The sequence below is a fragment of the Falco naumanni genome, chromosome 11, assembly GCF_017639655.2.
Source record: "Falco naumanni isolate bFalNau1 chromosome 11, bFalNau1.pat, whole genome shotgun sequence".
In the NCBI taxonomy this organism is placed as follows: Eukaryota; Metazoa; Chordata; class Aves; order Falconiformes; family Falconidae; genus Falco; species Falco naumanni.
Window position 1 is genome coordinate 28360383 of NC_054064.1, and position 20568 is coordinate 28380950.

Consider the following 20568-nt stretch of genomic DNA (forward strand, 5'->3'; position numbering starts at 1 on the left):
CAGGTCAGCGCATCCTGCCTCTTCCTACACCTCACTTAGGAAATGGTACAGCGTGAGCTGATTACAGCCATTTCCAGAGACACTCATAGTGTATTCACCACTGCACTCTACTCATGATTACACAAGCTAAACAACAGTTGCAAGAGGTGTCTGTCTCAGCAAGTAAATATACCAATGATTCTCACACTATGTTCACTGCTGTCAGATGATGACCAGTTTATTCCCATCCTCACAAAATAGCCCGCTGTCCTGCTGCTGTAGGCAATTTGCCCCATCAGCCAAAACCAAACTGATTAGACAAGGCAGCTAGCCCAGATTCCACGGAGACAAAACCCACGGTGAGCAATGCGAGGCTGAGACACAGAACACAGGTGTTTTCAAAGAAAATCTGTGCAAAACGGACTGAGCAAAGCCATTAACCCAACCAATTTTGGCTCCCTGACTTTCCTGGTATAGGCCTTAAGTGCAACTGCTCCACCCCACTCCCAGACCTCCCTACGCTCTGCACTCTCCAAGAACAAAAAGACAAGATTTATCAGCTATGGGCAGCTGTAAGCTACACTTCGTAATTCTGGGGGGAAGGAGGTAACATTTGGATCACAGAGTGCACTTTGGCTAGTGAAATACAGCTTTACAATAGTGAAGTACTGATACTTTGTTGTGAAAATCATGTCAGCATGAATCTGTCCAGGTTCTTGTTGCACCTATTGGTCTTATTTTAAAATACTTGAAATACCCAGGAGAGATTACTGTAACACCAAAGACCAGCTATTATCAATTCCTTCACAGCATAAATCTAGGGCAACTTACTCAAGAGATTAATATGTCAGCTAAAATTGCAAACATCAAAACTCTTGAGGATTCATAGATTTTCAAAACCAAACTGGACAACTATTATGTTTTAGTGGTCTTAATGAGTCATGGAGTTTTCTAGAGAGAAGAGTTACGAGCTAATCACAGTGGCACTACGAAATGCCTTTGCACTCTAGAAAAGAACTTGCACCAGCCAACTAGGCAGTTCTACTTTGTTCTGAGGGAACTACCGAGGGCAGAACGGACGGAGGATGGGATTACAGTCAAGGCACGACACCAGAACCAGTGAGAGCCTGAACATGGCTGGTATGTGCCCAAATCACACCGTGGGGTAGTGGCTGTCCCTCACTATCTGTACAATTAATCTTGTACAGAGAACAGTTCAGTGACCTCAGCAACAGCAGGGCTAGAGATTGATGAACCCATATGCAAGTTTGAGATCCTTGGACGATGCGATGCACTAGGCAGAAACCACTGTTTGATGTAGGAAGCTGCATTAGATCAATGAATAATTCACACTGGCAAGCCGTCCGCTGTAATGAGAGTATACGTAGAGTTCAACTGTGAGCAGAGTTAAACATTATGAATCAATGCACTTGTTACATCAAAATTAATTAAAACCCCAATCACCTTTAGAATTACACACGCTGCCTCTGTGAAATAAAGCTGCATGGCTGTGGTCTGCATCTGCCCTCCAGCAGACATAGATTTCCTCTGAAGGAGCCTCAGTATATATGTCACATATTTACAGGCTCATATCAAATATAATGAAATGAAGTCTTTACCAAGATATTAAAATAAACTAGTGTAAACAATCTGCACATGGATCATTGGGAATGACGAACCCTTCACCTTACCAGCTGGAGGGAGATGATCCATCGACTCTGCCTTGCCCAGGGTGGAGGGTGATGCAGCCCGTTTCACATGCTCAGGCGAGCTCTCCTCCTCAGCTAGAGCAGACGGCACTGTAATTGGCTTAACAACTTGAGTCGGCTTTCCAGGCAGCTGAGCAGGCTTCTTGGCAACTGGGGCCTGTGTCAGAGGCTCATTCTAGCATAAGAAAAAAATTTCGTATTAAATGCACAAAATCTATTTCAGAGTCGAGGACAGCATCTCAAGCATCAACAACCATGGTTATCACTGTATCGGCCTTCTGGTATCACTTCTGAGGGGGAACGTAACATTCCAGACAGCAAATTTTAACTTCTGGAGGTTTATGAGCCATGCCATGCCAGTAGGTAGTTGAGCTATGCAAATGTCAAACCTCCACTACAGAGGGGACAAAAGGAATTTTCAACAAGGCAGTGGTTTAAAAAAACCCACAGATGCAGGCACAAAAAACATCACCCAGGAATTCTCTCCATTAAAAAGCATCTACTCCATTTGAAAGCACAAACTATCAGCAACTAAGAAAGAAATCAAACCGAAGTCTTAAGGCTGGTACCGCCTGACAAAAAGCAGTAAGTGTTGAACATCCTAGGAAAGCACAAACACAGGAGCTACTGGGATGCAGGACAAAAATACAGATTTAAATAGTTTAGAACAATGTAAAGGGGTGGCCAGCATCTGAAGTGTTTGTATGTGGGTTTTATTTTCAAAGCAAGTTAAGAAAAGAGCTGAACTGAGGACTCATAGACTCTGTAGGTACTGTCTGTAATAACATATCACCTCTCTCCCTCTCCCCTACACTATAATGCAAACTGAAACTACTACCGAGATCCTGTACTCTTCAGGCATCTCGGAAATGTATTTCGTCTCAGTACCCTTGCTTGACTGGAAATCCAATGGACTCAACTCTGCACACTACAAGAGACAGCATTTACACTTTTACACATCCTACTAAGAAATACTAACCTCCTCCTCTTCATCATTCTCCTCCATGCTTGCCAGCTTGCTCGCACTTTCCAGAACAGCAGCTATAGTGGTGTCACCGTCCGTTGCTGCAATGCCAGGAAGAGGGGGAAATCCTGCAAAGGAAAGGAATGCAGAAGCAGAGCTGCTTAAGACCTATGTACTGTCTTCCGTATTTCTTCTTGTCTGTAAAGCTATTTCTATCCAATTAATTATTATTTATTTCAGAATTCAGCATAACAAGACTGAGGCCAAGGCCACAAAGCCTTGCTAGATGAAGCCTGAGTGGTGGGCTTAAGATCAGATCTCTCACAGATATCCAGGCTTAAAGGGATGATGCTAAAACGATGCAATAACAGAACATAGTTTTCTAAGTTCAGCAACTGTTAACCAGCCAAGGAACCTCACGATCTCCAGACCTTGGTAACAGAGATGCCCCCAGAACCAGCAAAGAATTTAGTCTCTCTCCTTTGCACAAGAGGACAGTGGACTGCACAAAAAGCTGCTGGCTCTTTTTTCTCCCCTCACTGCTTTCTCACCTTAGCTGGCACACAGTCCAGCACAAAATCAGTGTTACCCCATAAAGTAATAAACAATATATCGCTGACATCTGGATAACACACCAAGCCTCTGCTGAAAGTCTACTGCAATGCAGAGGTTGGAAAGTAAGGCAAAATCAGAGTAGTTAAATGTGAAGTACATGAAGAACAATACTTTTCATGATTTTATTATCCTTTTAAGGATATGAGGAAGGCTTGACAATGGAAAATAAACTCTCACTTCCACACCACCCGTTCAGCATCAGCTTCAAACAAGAGACCCAGAGCCATTACTATAAAACGGCTGTAAAAAAGTTTTATCTCATTAATATGTAGCAAGCATTCTTGTCGCCAGTCTCATTAGAAGTGCCAAGAAATACTAAACTGCTTCTAAGCCTAGAGATGGCTGCTATGGGGACAGAACAAGTTTGAGGTACACAGGCAGGCAGAACGCAGAATCCTATGCTGCTGCTCCTGCCTGACGTTTGATCTATTACTCAGCAGCATTTCTGTCTCCAAGGAGGTCAAGGCTGGTACTTATCATCATCCAGATGCAATGAAATGCACTGCCGGTTCATTATAATCTCATTGCTGGTTTCAGTGACTGCCTGACTGTCGTCTTCAACATAAATCATATGGCCTCTGTGTGATGGCTGAAAAACATGAGGCTAACGTGTAAGGAAATAGAGGAGTTATCCATATTTTCAGGGGTGTAAATATGGAGTACCTCACCCTTACAGAAATTGGTATTTACCAAGAAATAGATTACATTCTAGAACAAGGGATGCTAAACTGCTTTTCTGGGACAGCTTCAAAGCAGGGAAACTTCAAAGCAGTACATGACCTGACAGAGCTGGCACTGCCTACTTTCCTACTACTACCACTACAGTGTTTGCCATTACCACATTTGACAGTAACAAAAAAGCCATGAGGTCCGTGTCCCTTTTCTAACTTAAAAATGTTTAGGTGCCACTTTGCAGTACTAAGTGTATCTTTTCAGAAGAAAACATCAGGCACAAGTTAAACAGAATGATGCTTCCTAGGGGAAAAACAAGATCATGCAAACCAGAGGCAGACCATTCATAGATGCTGACCTTGCCCAAACTTTTACAAACATAGCACTATACATTCTGACGAAGATAAAAAGGACACAGTGTCTCAAGAAGCAGGTTCAGTTTCTGTCTCTGTTACTGTCTCAGTGTGACCATGGGCATGATTTGATTTGTTTCTGTAGACTACTTTTACTAGCCATGAGAGCTGCAACAGTGATCTGACTTCTCAGGTATTGCAAGATGATTAATTAGATATCGAGTTCTGGGGCTCCTACTGGGAATCAACAGAATGGAGGACATCAAGCAAATGTTTTCAGTTGCAAAAATCTTCTGGTAAACTAAGAAGCCAATATATCCCAAGTTTATTCTTTCCTCTAGGAGGGCTGGCACAGAGGACAGATGGGTAACATTTGCAGCACCTGCCCATGGTTAAGTTGTTTCACTTTTCAAATACTACCAGTTTTAAGTTCTGGTCCTGTCAAACAGGCAGTCAATAGTCAGGAATATTCACCAGTGAGAAAGTTTGGGAACATGTTAACAAGCAGTTTCACAATAACCATCAAACAGCAAGGCCAGCCTACTCACTGAGAAAAAGGAGGAGCCGTTCCACAGAATGGAATTACCTGCACACCTCCTTCAGAGCACAGTAGACCTACAGAAGTCACACTAAGACATTCTGTATTTGCACTTACCAGGAGGAACAGGTAGCTCAGAAAAATTCACTTTTCTCCCTGCTTTATGGGCTCTTATGGCATCCTGGTATTGCTGTAATCAAAGGCACTCAGTGAGACATAACATGGAGTTGACTATAAATTAGCAATCATTTGTATTTAACCAGCATAAGTATCACAGAATACACAGTATTTTGCTGCAACATACGCATTGTCTCTATTCCTTCTTTCCTCCGAATGCTTTACAGCTTCCCTAATGGAGCTCTTTTCAAAGAGGACAATACACAAATGAAAAAATCTTCAGCTTGAATCAGAGAACTGATTCAAACGGCTTTGCTGGATGCAAGCAGCTTGCTACACTTTTGTTTTACCTTGGCTATCCTCTCGTGCATCCTGCCTTTCCGATCATCCCCACTCGCTTTAGCCTGTGCTGCTGCCGACTTGTACTTCTCAAGCCTTTGCTGCAATGCTTCCAGCACTGTTTTTGGCTGTTGTGGGGAAGCTTGAAACAAGACAAGACAATAAAATGCCATATGATTCAGATTTCAAAACATATGAGCTGCCTTCTTCCTCCCCTTCCTTACCTTCTGCAGAGACAGAAACATCGCTGCAAAGTCTTATTATGAATACAATTATCCTAAAGAAAGTTTATTGATTTTTACTTCCATTACTGATCCAGACCAAAGTACAGATGGGATCAGCAGCAAACAATATTCAGGAACGTTAGCTGGGTTTACTCAATCCTGCTGCAATTCAGTGGGATAGGGCAGACCCTAAAGTGCTTTCCAGCTGCGCTATTTTTACGCCTTGCTAGAGAAATCCAAAAGTCCTACCTGAAGCTTCTTGTGTCTGAGGTTCAGGTGTTGTAAGATCCTGGGAACTTCCCGGTGAGGCTGGTACCTTTTGCTTGGATGCCCCTTGTACATTTCCTAAGCTTTCAAGATCTGCAAAGCAAAGAAAGCAGGAAGTTTCACAGCATGTTCCATAAACAGCAAGTCAACCCGTGTTACTCAGAAAACCATCAATCTCATCACATCATCTTCCTGAAAGCTTTTTTCCTTCAGAACAGTATCTGTGTGGTTAGATAAGTCTAAAGTTCCCATTATTCAGAGAAAATGCTTTATAACAGAAAATCTCAAATATTTATTTAATTTAGGTTAATGCTGCTGGAGGGTAAAGAAAACAAAAAAAAAAAAGTAAAACCAGTTCAAGTATTCTAAGAATTTCTCAAAATACAACTTGGTATCTTGGCAGATGGAAAGAGTGAACACGATTGCTAATTGACTAAAATATCCTAGTAACAAAAGATGTGCTGAAAAAAGGAAGCAACTAATGTCATCTATTCAGACACCCATTTCTGGCATTGTATAACCGTGGTTATTTCAGAAAATTACAAAAATATCTGCTGCAAAAACCCTGCACTTTTTAAGGCAAGATTGTATCATGGGTGAAGTTTCTCTCTAATGCCATTTGGTGATCAGTTTATAACTTAAGGAGTCATAAATCTCATGATTTACTGAAATAAAATAATCTGTCATTTAGCTTCTTAGAATAAAATAATCTAAACTTTAAAACACTGAGTTGCACAGACCAAATATTAATTGTAGATACTAGACCTATTAAGAAAACAAACCTGTCTTACAAGGATGGAAGCACCATTAATACTGGTAACTTGCTTTAAGCTTTAGACTTTACTGCACTGCAATCTATCTGTTTATCTCTTAACCTGAATGTTAAGAAATTCAATTGAAAACACGTAACACCATCAAATACTACAGTAAACGCTAAGAATGTGCCATTATCCTTCTTTCTCTTCCATTTCAAATACTGGCTATTATCTAAAGTTATAAAGCCAGGAATATTAGACATCAATACTTACTTCAACTTGTAATTCACAGCGAGTAACTTCAATATAAATAATGATACCTCATTTTTCTTTGTTGGTAGAATCATAGAATCATTTAGGTTGGAAAAGAACTTTGAGATCATCAACTCCAACCATTAACCCAGGACTGCCAAGTCCATAACTAAACCGTGCTGCTAAGCACCACATCTACATGTTTTTTTTAAACACGTTCAGGGATGCTGATTCCACCACTTCCCTGGGCAGCCTGTTCCAATGCTTGACCACCCTTTCAGTGAAGAATTTTTTCCTAATATCCAGTCTAAACCTCCCCTGGTGTAACTTGGGGCTCTTTCCTCTTGTCCTGTCACTAGTCATCTGTGAGAAGAGACTGTTCCCCATCAGCCTACAACCTCCTTTCAGGGAGCTGTAGAGAGCAGTAAGATGCCCCCTCAAGTCTCCTCTCCCAGACTAAACAAGCCCAGCTCCCTCGTAAGACTTTTTCTCTAGACCCTTCACCAGTTTTGCTGCCCTTCTCTGGACACACTCTATATCCCTCTTGAAGCTGAGTGGTCTTGACTAGAATTTGAATATGCAGGAAGCCTCCAACCCAAGTGGTCTACAAACCTTCTTATACTTTTGCAATCAAATGCAGAATCATTACATTACAGCACAGAGAGACTTCTGTAACAAGAGCCTTACCCTGAGGAGATGGAGGCATATTCTGGAGGTCTATTGGCTGCCCACTGTCCAAAGCTTCCAAGACCACGTTGAATTTCTAATGCAGAAAAGAACAAAAACCAAGTTTTATTCTAGTATGTCCAAGACTTGCTAGCCGCCACAATAAATATTTGATACTCAATGCATGTGGTTACAGCATAGGGTACGTTTAGCACTCTGGATTTCTTGTGTGCACACCTTGCCTGCCTTCATATATTCCTTTGCTTTTTCCAGGTCCCCTTGCTGCTTGGCTTTTAGAGCTGCTAATTTATACTCCTTCTGCCTCATAAGTAGTATCGCTCGTGTGTTGCTGTTCTGGAGATCTGTAAGAATGAGATAATGCTGAGACTTACACAGAGCATGCAAGACGTGCATCCCTTGCTACGCTCATCTACTGAAACCTGCATGAGTCCTCTTTTCATTTGAATCACACAGCCATCTTACAAAAGTGCTTTTTCTTCTAGTCTCCTGCAGAAGTCCTACCTGACATAAAAATCCCACTTTTCCCAATTAAAAAAAATTAAAAAATAAAAAACAAAAAACAAAGAGTAGTCTTTAGTCAGTATCTCAAAACTCTTTAAAGCTTGGAATTCCACATGTCGCAATATTGAAGAAGAAACCAAGGCATGGGAAAACTAACATACCGATACAGAGCATGTAAAAACTCTATAACAATAATCAATTCCACTGCCAGAAATTCAGCATCCTACTGACAACTATATCTGAAACATTCAGCAGGGAATTTCCAACATAAGCAGTACTTTGGTACACAACACCAGTATCAAGAAAGATTTTGCAATAGTGTTGTAGCTGCTTATCCTCTCAGATCACGATACCTGTTTCCATGGTAGGACCAGAAGCAGCATGACCCTGTAGAGACTCTGATTCCAGATGCTGCACCGCTTCATGACAGCTCTTCTGCTCATCATCTGCAGCAGACTCAGCTTTCTTCTCTGGCAGGACACTGACCGCATCTCCCGGATTCTCTAACTCCACCCCTGTGGCTTGAGGTAAGTGAGAAGAACTCTTTCCTGTTGCAACAGGAGGTGGCATTTCTTCCTCATTGATTTTTTTGCCTTTCTTTGCTGCAGCCAGCATGGTTTCCAGTGTCTGGCAGAGATGGAACAGCGAAGTCAATAGGCATTTTCATCAAACATATTACAAGCATAAAGTCATTAAACCAGAAATTCATTCCCTTATACATGATGGGATCTGTTACGCACACCGTGACCGATGGCTGCCCTTTAGCACCCTATTCTTCTGTGAGGCCAACTTCAGCGCTAGTGAGAGGTGTCCATTTACCAGAGCAGCACAATGCAAAGGACTTGTTACCCAAAGCAGGTAGTTGCAAGTACCTTAACACCTAGAATTATCTGACAGCTGCTGTGGTCCACTCAGCTTGGTCACAGCAAGTCACCAAAGAAGCCATTTATACCAACCGTAGGTAGATTTTCTGTCTTTAAAACAAAATAAAATACACTACTCTGAAATGTCACTGCCTATGTGGATTCAGGGAAGGAAGCAGTCTGCATACCTACTTAATGGAACGAGAAAAGCTATTAAATACTAATAAAGGAAACCATGGCAAGAAGCTCTCACCATCTGCAACACTGGGTAACTGATGCTCATTTTTTTAAAACCCTTCCTCCATCACAAATTCTACCTTCCTCAGTACTGTAGCTTTTTTTTTTTAAAAATTGTTTTCTGTTTAGTCAGGGTTTTTTATATTTAAGGTTCAGACAAAAGACCACCACGCAGTTTAAGCCAAAACAAAAGTTTTACTTCTTTCATCTTCCACAGAAGCTGAAATGGAAGCACAGAAAAATGAAGACGACAACAACAAAATCTCATCAGTGCCAGAATCACTGCTATTTTTGGTTAGCCATGACATTGTTTGACCTATTAAGCAACAGTGGCATAGATGCTTCGGACTGACTGCATGTGAGATTGGGGTTCAGACCAGTGCAGCAACCCACACACAGCTCTCCCTTCTCCACGTGTGGGATGACAGACTGACGGGAAATGGAATTAAACACTGAGATTAAAGTTCACAGTTCCAAGAACTAAGTACAAGAGATAACTGTACACCATTTGTTGGCGTGTCACTTTGCTAATTAAGGAACTGCGAGCTGTGAAGTGAGATCTGGTTTATTATCCTCAGTTACACTGCTTAGGCTTAGGCACAGGGAAATTCCCTGCTTTGAAAAATAAAGGAAGTAGCAAACAGCACATTAAGCTTCGTTATTGGATGAATGAGGCTGGTTTGCCCATCCCTCTTGCTCTCTGAACCTGAAAGGTCAGGTGGTTTCATGTACATTCCTTTCAGAGCTAGCAGGCAGCGGACACACACAGACATCTCCTTTTTGTGCATTTCCTCCCCTGGGCTTGGCCTCAAGTTATTCCCTTTGTACCCTAAGACACCTGGTAGCTAACGAGACTACATTCTTCCCCCGGTGGACAGTGCTGAGCTATAGAGCTTTGCTCAACAAGACAGAGCTGCCTGCTGTCTGCGTTGATGCAGGAGGCCAGATAAAAGCAAACAGGGAAATAAAAGCACTCTGCACAGCGGTAATCACCAAGCACTACCAACTAACTACAAGCACGCCACCTGGCTGAAAAGATGCAAAGCTGAAGGAACTGCTCCTCACTGCCATTTTTAATTGCCTTAATGAAAAATCCTGTTCTATTCATTTTGAAGCACAGCCAACACACTCAGAAAAAGGTATCATCTTCCTTTATCTCACAGAACTGAGTGTAAGGTTAGTATCTAAAGGAAGGCATCAGTGACTAACTGGAAGGTATATGTGCTAGGAAAGCTTTAAGGTAACACTGAACAGTCCATCACAGGTCAAACTCAGATCAAGATGGGTGCGTTTAACACAAACTGGTTCCAGCTCCCACTAGCCACATTCAACACAAAAAGAGCTGATGCACAAAAGCATCTGAAGTTCCACTTCATCTGTGTATTTGCTACATCAGATTGGTAGTAAGTAACATGAAATGTTTTTAAAATAACTCAAGGCAGCATATTAGAATTCCTCTCCCCTTTCAAGAAATTCTCCCATCTGGAAAGACTCTGAACTACACTTTAGAGAACTGACTTCGCCTCCCCCTCATTCAGATGCCTGATGAACCCAACTTACCTTAAGGCCTCTTTCGTATCGGCGTATTTTGGCACTCTCACCTGACTCCTTTGCGTTAGAAATTGCTGTCCTATAGTTAGCAATTCTCTTCTCTATTGTCTGTTGTAGCTCACTGGTAACAGCAGGAAGTGAGGTGGTCTCAGAAAAAATAATAAAACAAATCAAGAAAACTTATTTCATCCAACTATATGAGTTTTCCCACAGCACTGAAAAACAAGTACTCCACTTCCACACACACTAGGGCAAGGATGAAACAGTCGCTGAAACAGAGGAGCACTTGTACTACGCTACCAGCCCCTGGATCCACCTCTGCTGGGCTTTTTCTCAAAGGCCTAATAGAGAAGAATGGGTGGAGACATTTAGAAAACTCACAGTCACAGGGTAATTGGAGCCATGTGGTTAGGGAGTTGGTGAAGAGAACAGTACAGTCTCTCAAACACCACACAACAGAGGGTGTGAAGAGGTATTTTGGCACAAATATTGACTGTTTCTTTTCTTATTTTTAAAACGTGCTAGTTTACTCCCTTCCAGGCTTCTTCAAGCTGGTTTTACTACAAGAGCTCTTTCTCTTCCTCCTACAGGCTGGAATTAGGTTCAGTGACAAAGGCAGCCTAAGCAAAGTTATGAGCAGCTACTTATAAACACTGCATAGCTACAGAGACTTTTCAGATGGCTACTGATGTAATTATTTCTGTTATCTCTACAGAAATGCTCTCAGACCCATTTATTAAAGGGCCTGGTGCCCTTTGTGCACCGGACTCTGTAGCACACAACAGAAACAGGGCATTAACTGAATAAAGGATTTGACTGCATGACAACTGACAAATTAAACTGAGAAAGCTAATGCTACAGTGTGAAATTCCACAAAGTTGTCAAAGATGCCGAGTTATAGGTCACACAATTTCAGCACACCACCCAATACTCTGAGGGGGAAGATACAAACTCTGGAAGCCTGAACGGCAGTCTCCACGCTCAAATGTATAACGAGGGACAAGATATGCTTGATTCCAACTGTTTGCCTCCTCAATTCTTTGTTAACATTAAAAATCAACCTTTGAACAAGGAAAAAAATCACTTATATCAATACAGCATTGCTTTACACAGAGAAGACTGCGATAGTGTTGGTTTTACTTCCTTAGAGGACCAGACAAACTCTAGATCCTTATTTGTGACCCTCATATAAGCTGCATGACAACAGTGGTTCAGCAAAAGTGTCAGGAACACGAAGCTCTTTCCTACCTGTGGTTGCAGTTCAGGTTGCTCATTTTCTGGTTCAGCTGTGGATGGCTCCATTGCTATCGTTTCATCCTCACAGCTTCCTGTCTCACTTTCCACCCCCAGAACTTCTTGCAATTCTGCCTGAAGTAAAAGTAAAAGCCAACAAAAGGCTTTTCCTCAAAATTTTCAATTTCCTCAAAAGACAAAATAAAATCAAGTCTCAAGCTCCAAAACCTTTGGATGGACCTTGAACCCAGAGAGTCTAAATATCTTATATTCCTGTAAATTTTTTTATTTTATTTTTATTTTTAAATGAAACTGGTTCCACTTGTATTCACAACAGAAAGCCAGATACTACTCAAAAGTCACACTGCAGCTCCAGGATCACCACACAAATTAGTGGTTAGAGATCTGAAGCTGAGGAATTTCGGAGAATTACTTCTACAAAGATCGCTCAAATCCAAATGTAAACGTTCCAAAAAAACAGCTATTAACAACAGCAGTCAAAAACATTGCTTGATACTCCTTCCCTAAACCCTGCCAGCTAGCTTGCTCACTGAATGACAAAGAATTCCTTGTGAGATATTCTTTCACATCAAGCGCCACTCAAAGCAGTAGCAAAATAGTGACAGGCATCACTTTAAGCAGAATGCCCTGGCTGCATTTCACCAGCTGACACAGAAAGGGATTCCCACTGTTCTCCCCACTTCTCTAAGGCCCTCACACAGATGAACGTTAGTTAGCAAACTCTCTTACTCTGGTGTGCAGGGGGTTGGATCCTGCAAAGCCTCAGATCTAAAGGAATGTTTTTGCAGTATTTCAGCTTGTCACCACAAAATTAACAGACACTGTTGTTAAATGCAGTTCAGTTAAAAAAAAACAACCACAAAGACATACTAAAACTTTCTGCTAACAAAGTTACGCATACCAACAGGTCTGTATCTTTCTCCAAGTCTTCGTCATCTGCTTCGTCCTCCTCATCTTCATTCAGGTCCTTCATACACTCTGCAGCCATCTTTTCAATATGATCCATGGGCAGAGGAGCTGTAAAAAGAAAACACAAGGAGCCATAAACCCTAAGTAACAGTTATGTGGTCACGGAATATAAAAAGAGAGCAGTGACTTTTCCTCTTGCTTCCCCTTTATCAGATAGCGTTGTAGGTAAGTGAGAGTATACTCATGGATAAAGGGCAGAAACTGGGGAAGTGAACATCCAGGCAAAAGCAATACTAGTGTTCCCGAGAGTGACAGTCGAGGCAGGCAGTAAGACAAGGAAAATTACTGCATTCAACCACCTAGCTCAGAAATTTGATCTCAGGGAGAAATAATGTCTGTTTACTAATACAAGGAGCTTGAAGAGCAAAACCATAAGCACCATCACACTTACTAAATCACTGGAGTTTTGTATAGGGTCTACACTACAATAGAGACTCCAACAGTTGATCCATTTTCTCATTGTACAATCTTAAGCACAAGAATGTCTCCCTCTGTCTGTCTCATGTTGAACTAGGTACATATGTATCCTTTGAATCTGATGATGCACATAAACATCAACTGTAGAGACATACTGAACCACACAAGTCTTAAGCCAAACTACTGGCTGTTAACATGACCAGCAAGGAGGCATAGCACACTATCCATACATTTGAAGACAGCAAGAAAGGAAGACAAGAAAATCCATCTTGAGAAACTACTTGTTTTATACATCAAACACCACTGCAAAGTCACACTTGGCGTACAAAAATAGAATGCTCCAAATCAAGGCATCATGCTTGTCCAGAGTGCAAAAGCAGCAGCAGAACACTGGCACGGAGAACTGCCAAGGAAATCAGAAGAAGTGTTATTTCTTCTGTCTCTCTGACTTCTGTATTTTCTCCATTGCTGTCTCATGCCCATCAGATTTTCCCTTTTCAAAGTCTTTCTTGGCTACTTAGTCTTGCAATTTCTCTTCAAGCTTCTGGTCTTCACCCTGAAAACTCTACTTAACTCCTCCTTGCTGAACTCTCATCTCTACTGCATGCTGTGCCAACCACGTCTTCCTTAACTATCAGCTTCCTCCATACACTCTCAAAGGTGAAGTTATTTGCACACAAATGCCAACCGTCCACATAAATGTTTCCAATGCTTCCCCATGCAGACATATGACTGTGACTCACCAGTGTCAGTCAATGTTGCATAAAATATAAAACTTTGGGGACAGAGCTTTACAGTCAATTTAAACACATCTAGAATAGATCCCATCAATCCCTGCATTTTCTGAATCAACTGAAAATTAACCCAGGTACAAAGCTGTTTCTGTTCAAATAACCTAATTTACCATGTCAGTGCTTCAGTACCTGTAACATGTTGCTCATGTATTTGAACATCAGCAAAACTCTGCAACTACGATAGCAGGCCATATGCAAAGGCAACTGGCTGTACTTCAAGGGTCAGAGCATTCCTTACATGAAACCACACTAGAGGCAAAAAAGCCAACTGAGCTTCCTTGGATGGTTGGTTCAGTGCTAATCCAGTATGGCAAGTCGAGGCTACCATTTCAAACATCCCAGTGGCTGACCAACTGCCATTTATCAGTCACAGACAGCAGAGATCTCTGTACTTAAGATGTTGCAACAGTACAGCTTTTGCTGCTTGCATCTTCAAGCTAGAGGGAGAGATGACTTCCCCTACCTCCCCCCACCCCCATCAGAGCTCTAGAACATAAATCCAGGAGTAAATTATTGTACCTTGTGCTCAGCCAAGAACCAAGCACTAGTAGCTGTTGTTACTGGGTCTCTTTTATTCTGTTCTTCTCCAGACAGGATCTGTCTCTCCCCTGTCCTTACGGTACCCTCCTCCTTTCCAGGCGCCAGCCTGCATCCTGCCCCCACCACACACCATGTCCCCACCACTACACTGTACCAGGTCTCATGAGTCCCCAGTGCCAGCTGTCCAGTTGCTCATCTTCCACGAGCTTCTAATCTATATACTCCTAATTCTACCAGGAAACAGAAGAGCTGTAAATGATTTTAGAAAAATAGTTTTCTGAGCCCTAACATGTTTGCCTTTAGAAGACATAGTAAATGTTAATTTTGCAGTATCTGAAGTTTCATTTCTCTCTTATTAATGAAGGGACTGAAAAAACACATGAGATGACATAATCAGGTCAAGAAGGAAGTCAGCACTTGAAAAGCTGACAATTCAGGAGCTACTGACACACAGATTCATCCTCAAAACACTATCCTGCATGTTTTGACAAGTAACCTATGTCCAATGGCAGAAGTTCTGCTATTGTGTTTACTAGCTTCTATTAGGGGTTTACTACAATCTTGAAATAGAGAGTGGAAATTATTTAGTATTTAGTTCAGATACAAACACTTCCTCTGTCTCTCATCAAATACACTGTTTGGAGACAGTAACTTTTTCTAAATATTTTAAAATTCTTCATTTCCCTGCAGCTGTGTGTGAAGTCCCTTCAAATATTACAGGCAAATTACTGCAGAGCTGCAAATGAGGCTGCAGTAGCACTACCCCTTCTTTCCAGCATCTGCTCACACACCTGTACAAGGGAAGGTCCCATTTTCCTTGTCCCATCTCAACCACTTGCTGCCACCCCTCCCTTGCAGCCACAGGAGGATTCAAATAGGCAGGCAGCAAACGAGATCAAGGAACTGATTCAGCTGAAAACCTAGCCCAACAATGGATGTTTATTTTTATAGATGTGTTTCCTGATCCAGCTCACCCTGCAGCTCCAAAAATATGGATACCAGCTTAAAGGTAGAGATGCTCACTGGAGACTGCCCCTCACAACAGCAGCCTTGATTTATAGTAGATCACAGCAATCCTGTAAAACACTGCATAGCTGTACACAAACGCTATCAGACAAAACTTAACAGATGCTTTAAATATTAAAACCAGTAATGATCCATTCCAAGAGACATGGATAACATCCTGCATAACACAAGCTACAGGATTCTCCCAGTAATTCCATCAGTTCCATGATCTGCCTGTTAAAAGGGTATTCAATTTTGGGTACAGACTCAAAGTAACTAATAATATAATGCTCATTCAGTAAATTCAGTCCTTAAACAAAAACAGAAGAACAACCCAACAACAACCCAGCCTCCACAAGAAACAAATTTCCATTTTTAATTCAACTAGCGCCCACTACACCTTTTTATACTTCTTATGCTAAACAAGCATGTCTTAATTTAGTCATTAAATTAGCTAGCCATCATGTATCTTTTTGCTACATCTACAAAAGCAGACAAAAAAAAGCTCTTGCCCTTTTTGTGAAGTAACAACTTAAACCTTTCAAAGCGGAGAATAGCTACAATTTCAGCTTCTATCAGTGATGAAAAAACATTTTAGATAAATCAGTTATTTATAAATAGGTATCTTCAATAAATTAATCAGATAGTCAATAAATAAAATCCAGATAATTTAACTTACTTTTTCCTTTTGGCTTTGATTTCCCTTCTTTCACCTTTGCTCCTGTGATAGCAGCCAGCTCTGCTTCTAGGTCCCCATCATCCCCACCTTCCTCTGCACCCAGCAGCATCTCTTCAGGGTCAAAATCTACGAACAGCCCCAGCTGGAGCCAAGGGAAAATAAAAATTAAAAAACAAACAAACAAACACCACCACCAAAATGCAGTTAGAACAGAGATGACACTCAAAAACATCATACTGCATGGATTATTAAAACATTTTAATGCATTCCGAACTCTGTTTAGTTTTTCTAAAGCCCACTATCATACCACTTCTATTGCCAAAACAATGGATAACAGGTACCCATGACTGACGTAAGGTTCATAAATCTTAGCAAGTCACAAATATTCCCGCTAAAACTCTACACAATCAACAATTTCTTAAAATCAAGCCTATCTAATAATATGACATAATAAAGCAAAATAAAATTATATCTGTTATACTGAGACTCATGAAGGAGATATCATCAGGGAAGTTCAGGGCTGTTCCTCTAACAGCTAAGCTAAAAAAAAATATTCATATTCAATCGTTGTTCACACAATACAAGTCTGACATACATACACTGCAGTGATTTCACCCTTATCTCTCGGAAGAAACTACATATACAGAACTGTTCTGTAGTTCTCGTTACCTCAGTTTGTAAATCATAAACGTAAAGCGCATGCACAAAGAGAGAGAGACATAGGCATTACAAACCCAGCAACGCCTACGCTACACTGGAGAAAACAATCATCTGGAACAGATCATCAGTTAAGCAACAGCATCTCAGGTAAAGTTATTAATAACAGTAATCAGAATTTGACAAAGTAGTGCAGATATCACTCAACTGTAAAACATGCCAAGTCACGTAATTATTAGAGAAACCTCCGAGGTCTTAGTCTAAAAGGTATTAAGATGCCATTTTATCAGGAGTTTTGTATTGCTGGTTGACACTAATTGACCCAGAAATAAAAACATTTTTATTCAAAGTATGCTAAGGTTTTTTGTAAACATGAATTAACTGAATTAGATTCATGCTATGAGGTAGGTGGAGCCTTCCTCAGACTTTTTCAAAGCATAAACCTCTGTTGACTTAATGATCTTCACATGGCCAAGTAGGCAGCAGTTCAATTTCTCTCAAGCAAAGGAATAAAAATCAGTTGTCATTATTACAAGGGTTACCAATCCCCTCCTGCCTCAGAGGATGTGAAGCACTGCCAGAAGCTGAAGCTGCCTATCAGTTTATAAACTAGTGTGAACAAGTAACAACAACTTCTTTTTAACCCTGTAGGAATTGAGGCGCTGGTGGCTACTGCCTTGAAATATTTTGTGTCTCTCTGAACCCTTTTATAATCCCAAAGAAGAATGTGAAACATAGCTGAAAAACACCAATTCCAAGGACGCGGAACAGGATTCAAAATCAACAGCTATTCGTTTACTAGCCCAGCTCCTGCCCTCGACACCCTGTAAGGCACCAGGCAGATCAGTTAGCCACCCTCTGCCTTGTCCACCTCCCTTCCACAAAACAAAACTAAAACATTTGCAGTCTTGAACAGAATGGAAAGAAGGTCAGGGCAAGATTTAATCAGGTGATCTAAAGATTCAAGTTCTATGGAATATACATTCAGCTTTGAACATACATACATACACACACACACCCCTTTTATTAATGTGCAAAATGGACCAGGAGCACGTGATCTGTTCATTACTATACTGCAAGTGTAGGAAGCCAAACAAGTATAAGTAATGAAGTTAAGAACAGAATCCAGCAGTTGTAGCTCTAAGTCTCTCAATCTGTTCAGTAAGGCACCTTTCCAATTAAATTAATAGCATTAAAGACATGTTTAATAAAACAGGAAAAAAAAGCGGTTATAAAAAACTTGCAGTTGATACGCTACATAGCACAAAACCAGTTTAAATTCAGTAAATCTGCAAGTGAACAAGCCATTAGTGTATCTGTTTCAAGAAACAATCCTCCATGCTGTGAGACAGGCTGAATAAAATACTGCACTGAACTAGAAATTAGTAAAATATGTTAATCAGATCCTTTATTTACTCTTTACCTTTTTAGGGTGTGATTTCTTTTTTTGGAAGGAGAAAGGTATTTTCACCTTACATCTTCTCCCTTGTTTAAACAAACTAAATTACATACTACCTCTCCAATTGAGAAATGCAAACTTTCATACTAGAACAATGGTGACATCACAGATCTCTAAACCATTCTGCCTCCAGTATGAAAATACTGGTTTCTAAGAAATCACCAAAAGAGAACATCTTAGCTATTTTCTCTAATATCCTAAACCATTCTCTTTTCATATTTCCCTATATTCTTACCAGTTATTCCTCCTCTGTATATTACTTGCTCCTATTCTATTTTCGAAGATTAGTTCTAAAGTTCCACTCTGGTTCTAACATATTTTTTACCTGTATTCTGTTTTTCTTCCAACTGTTCTACCCCAAATTTTGCCTTTGCTGTATTTCTATGACACTGTTGCCTGACTTCCTACAGCTGCCAACAGTGACTAACGTACTATTTTCTTCTCAAGGCTTCTGAAACTACATGCAAAGCTAAAGAGTCTGAAGAAAATCCAAACACATAGACACATCTAAGCTCATTTTTAGCTACAGGAGAGGGACACAGGCTCATCAGCCTATTTGTTGCAAGAAAAAGAAAACCGTACAATGCAAAATTAAAATCAACTGTCTCGGGTATAGCACCTTAACGTTCTCCTATACGTGCCCCTGAATTTGTTATTTGATACTCTGGTCTCCTTATTTCATATTTCCTAAGAGATGCAAGACAAACCTCTATAGAGTTACTGAAGCTATTATTAAATCTCAATATAGCTGAGGTAGGAAACTACTACCAGCGTGAGTCATGAGTTCTCCTGCAAAGATTTTAGCGTTAACACTGGGGCTTCCCGGCAAGACCTCCTCCACTGCTGCATATCAGATGTTTACTTTAAGAAGAACGCGCTAAAGGAGGAAGCAGGAAAAAAGGCACCACACAATTTAAATTTTTTCACGGTCCTGCAATATCTTATTAACGCCTGGGAGATTCTAACAGAAAAACAGCAGCAAGAGCCCTGAGCGAAGCCACCCCGACGAGCAGCAGGAGTAGGAGGTTTCCCTGCTTGCTTTGCAACCACATCTCCCTGGCCCTTTGCCTTCCTTACCTGCTTTGCAACTGCAGCTCCCTGGCCCTTTGCCTGAGGGCTTTTTTTAGGTCTCCTGCCAAGCATGCTGGTTCATGAATTCGAGAAGATCGTGTCTCTGAGGGACGGAGAGCACACGAAATTGAGCGTCAGTGCCCGGCCCGGCCCAAGCACGGCAGCCCGGAGGAGGGGAGGCAACGCCGAGCAGGCTGCGCACACCCCCCAGGCCGTTACCGGCACCCACCCGCGGCACGGGGCACCCCCACCCAAGGCGCTCCCCGGGGCCCAGGCCCGCCCCGCCGCTCCCGCCGGGCGCCCGGCCCGGCCGCGCCCTCCCTCCACCTGAGGGGACTCGCACCCGCCGCTACCGCGCTCCCCCCCCGGCGCGGGCGGGCGGCAACGGCGGGACCCCCCGGCGGCCCCAGCGCCGCGGGAGGGGCAGGGCAGCCCGGCCCGCCCCGTGCCCTGTGGAGCGCTCCCGGTCCCGCCGCAGGCGGCAGGCTGAGCGCCGGGCAGACAGCGGCCGCCGCCGCCGCCGCTCGCCTCAGCCCCCCGCCACCGCTCGCCTCAGCCCGCCGCCGCCGCCGCTCGCCTCAGCCCGCCGCCGCCCGCGCAAAAGCGCCCAGCGACGCAGCGCCCACCCGACCCGGGGACGCCTCGGCCGCGGCTCCAAGGCGGCACGCGCCTGCGCGGGGCGGGCCGGGGGCGGGCCCGGGGCGGGGCAGCAGCCCGCGCCACGAGCCATCTCGGGAGCGCGCTCACAGCGACAGCTTTGAAAAAACAGCATTTTCGAACGGCCCGTGGCCAAATGACTAACGCCCCTTTGGCGAGCAGTCTGACTGCGGCAGGGCTGCGCTACCCCAGAGCGATTCTTTCAGGCAAAAAAGCGGCAAAAAAGCGGCAAAAAAGCGGCAAAAAAGCGGCAAAAAAGCGGCAAAAAAGCGGCAAAAAAGCGGCAAAAAAGCGGCAAAAAAGCGGCAAAAAAGCGGCAAAAAAGCGGCAAAAAAGCGGCAAAAAAGCGGCAAAAAAGCGGCAAAAGTTGGTTATTTGAATGATAAATTTCTTCTGGTATTTTTACTTCCCTGGTAGCAGTCTCTCCAGCTCAAATAGTCAGC

At 42.4% G+C, this 20568-nt stretch overlaps 1 protein-coding gene across 7 annotated transcripts in view; it reads right to left on the reverse strand.

Annotated features, from left to right (window-relative positions):
* The window catches only part of CC2D1B (coiled-coil and C2 domain containing 1B), a 35241-nt gene extending 15096 nt beyond the window's left edge, over positions 1 to 20145 (reverse strand). For 2 of the 7 annotated variants that reach the window (XR_005830258.1, XM_040611352.1), the window contains exons 1-14: positions 20095 to 20145; positions 19475 to 19571; positions 16282 to 16423; positions 12779 to 12894; positions 11872 to 11991; positions 10633 to 10770; positions 8326 to 8599; positions 7688 to 7812; positions 7472 to 7547; positions 5760 to 5870; positions 5298 to 5428; positions 4948 to 5020; positions 2668 to 2780; positions 1671 to 1863 (exon numbers count right to left, since the gene is read on the reverse strand). Coding sequence is in view for 6 of the 7 variants with exons in the window: in XM_040611352.1 (XP_040467286.1) it covers positions 1671 to 1863; positions 2668 to 2780; positions 4948 to 5020; positions 5298 to 5428; positions 5760 to 5870; positions 7472 to 7547; positions 7688 to 7812; positions 8326 to 8599; positions 10633 to 10770; positions 11872 to 11991; positions 12779 to 12894; positions 16282 to 16423; positions 19475 to 19540 (1678 nt within the window). In the remaining variant the exon portion in view is untranslated. The other 5 variants (XM_040611354.1, XM_040611353.1, XM_040611356.1 and 2 more) reach the window with 5 other exon arrangements.
* Positions 20146 to 20568: the final 423 nt, after the last annotated feature.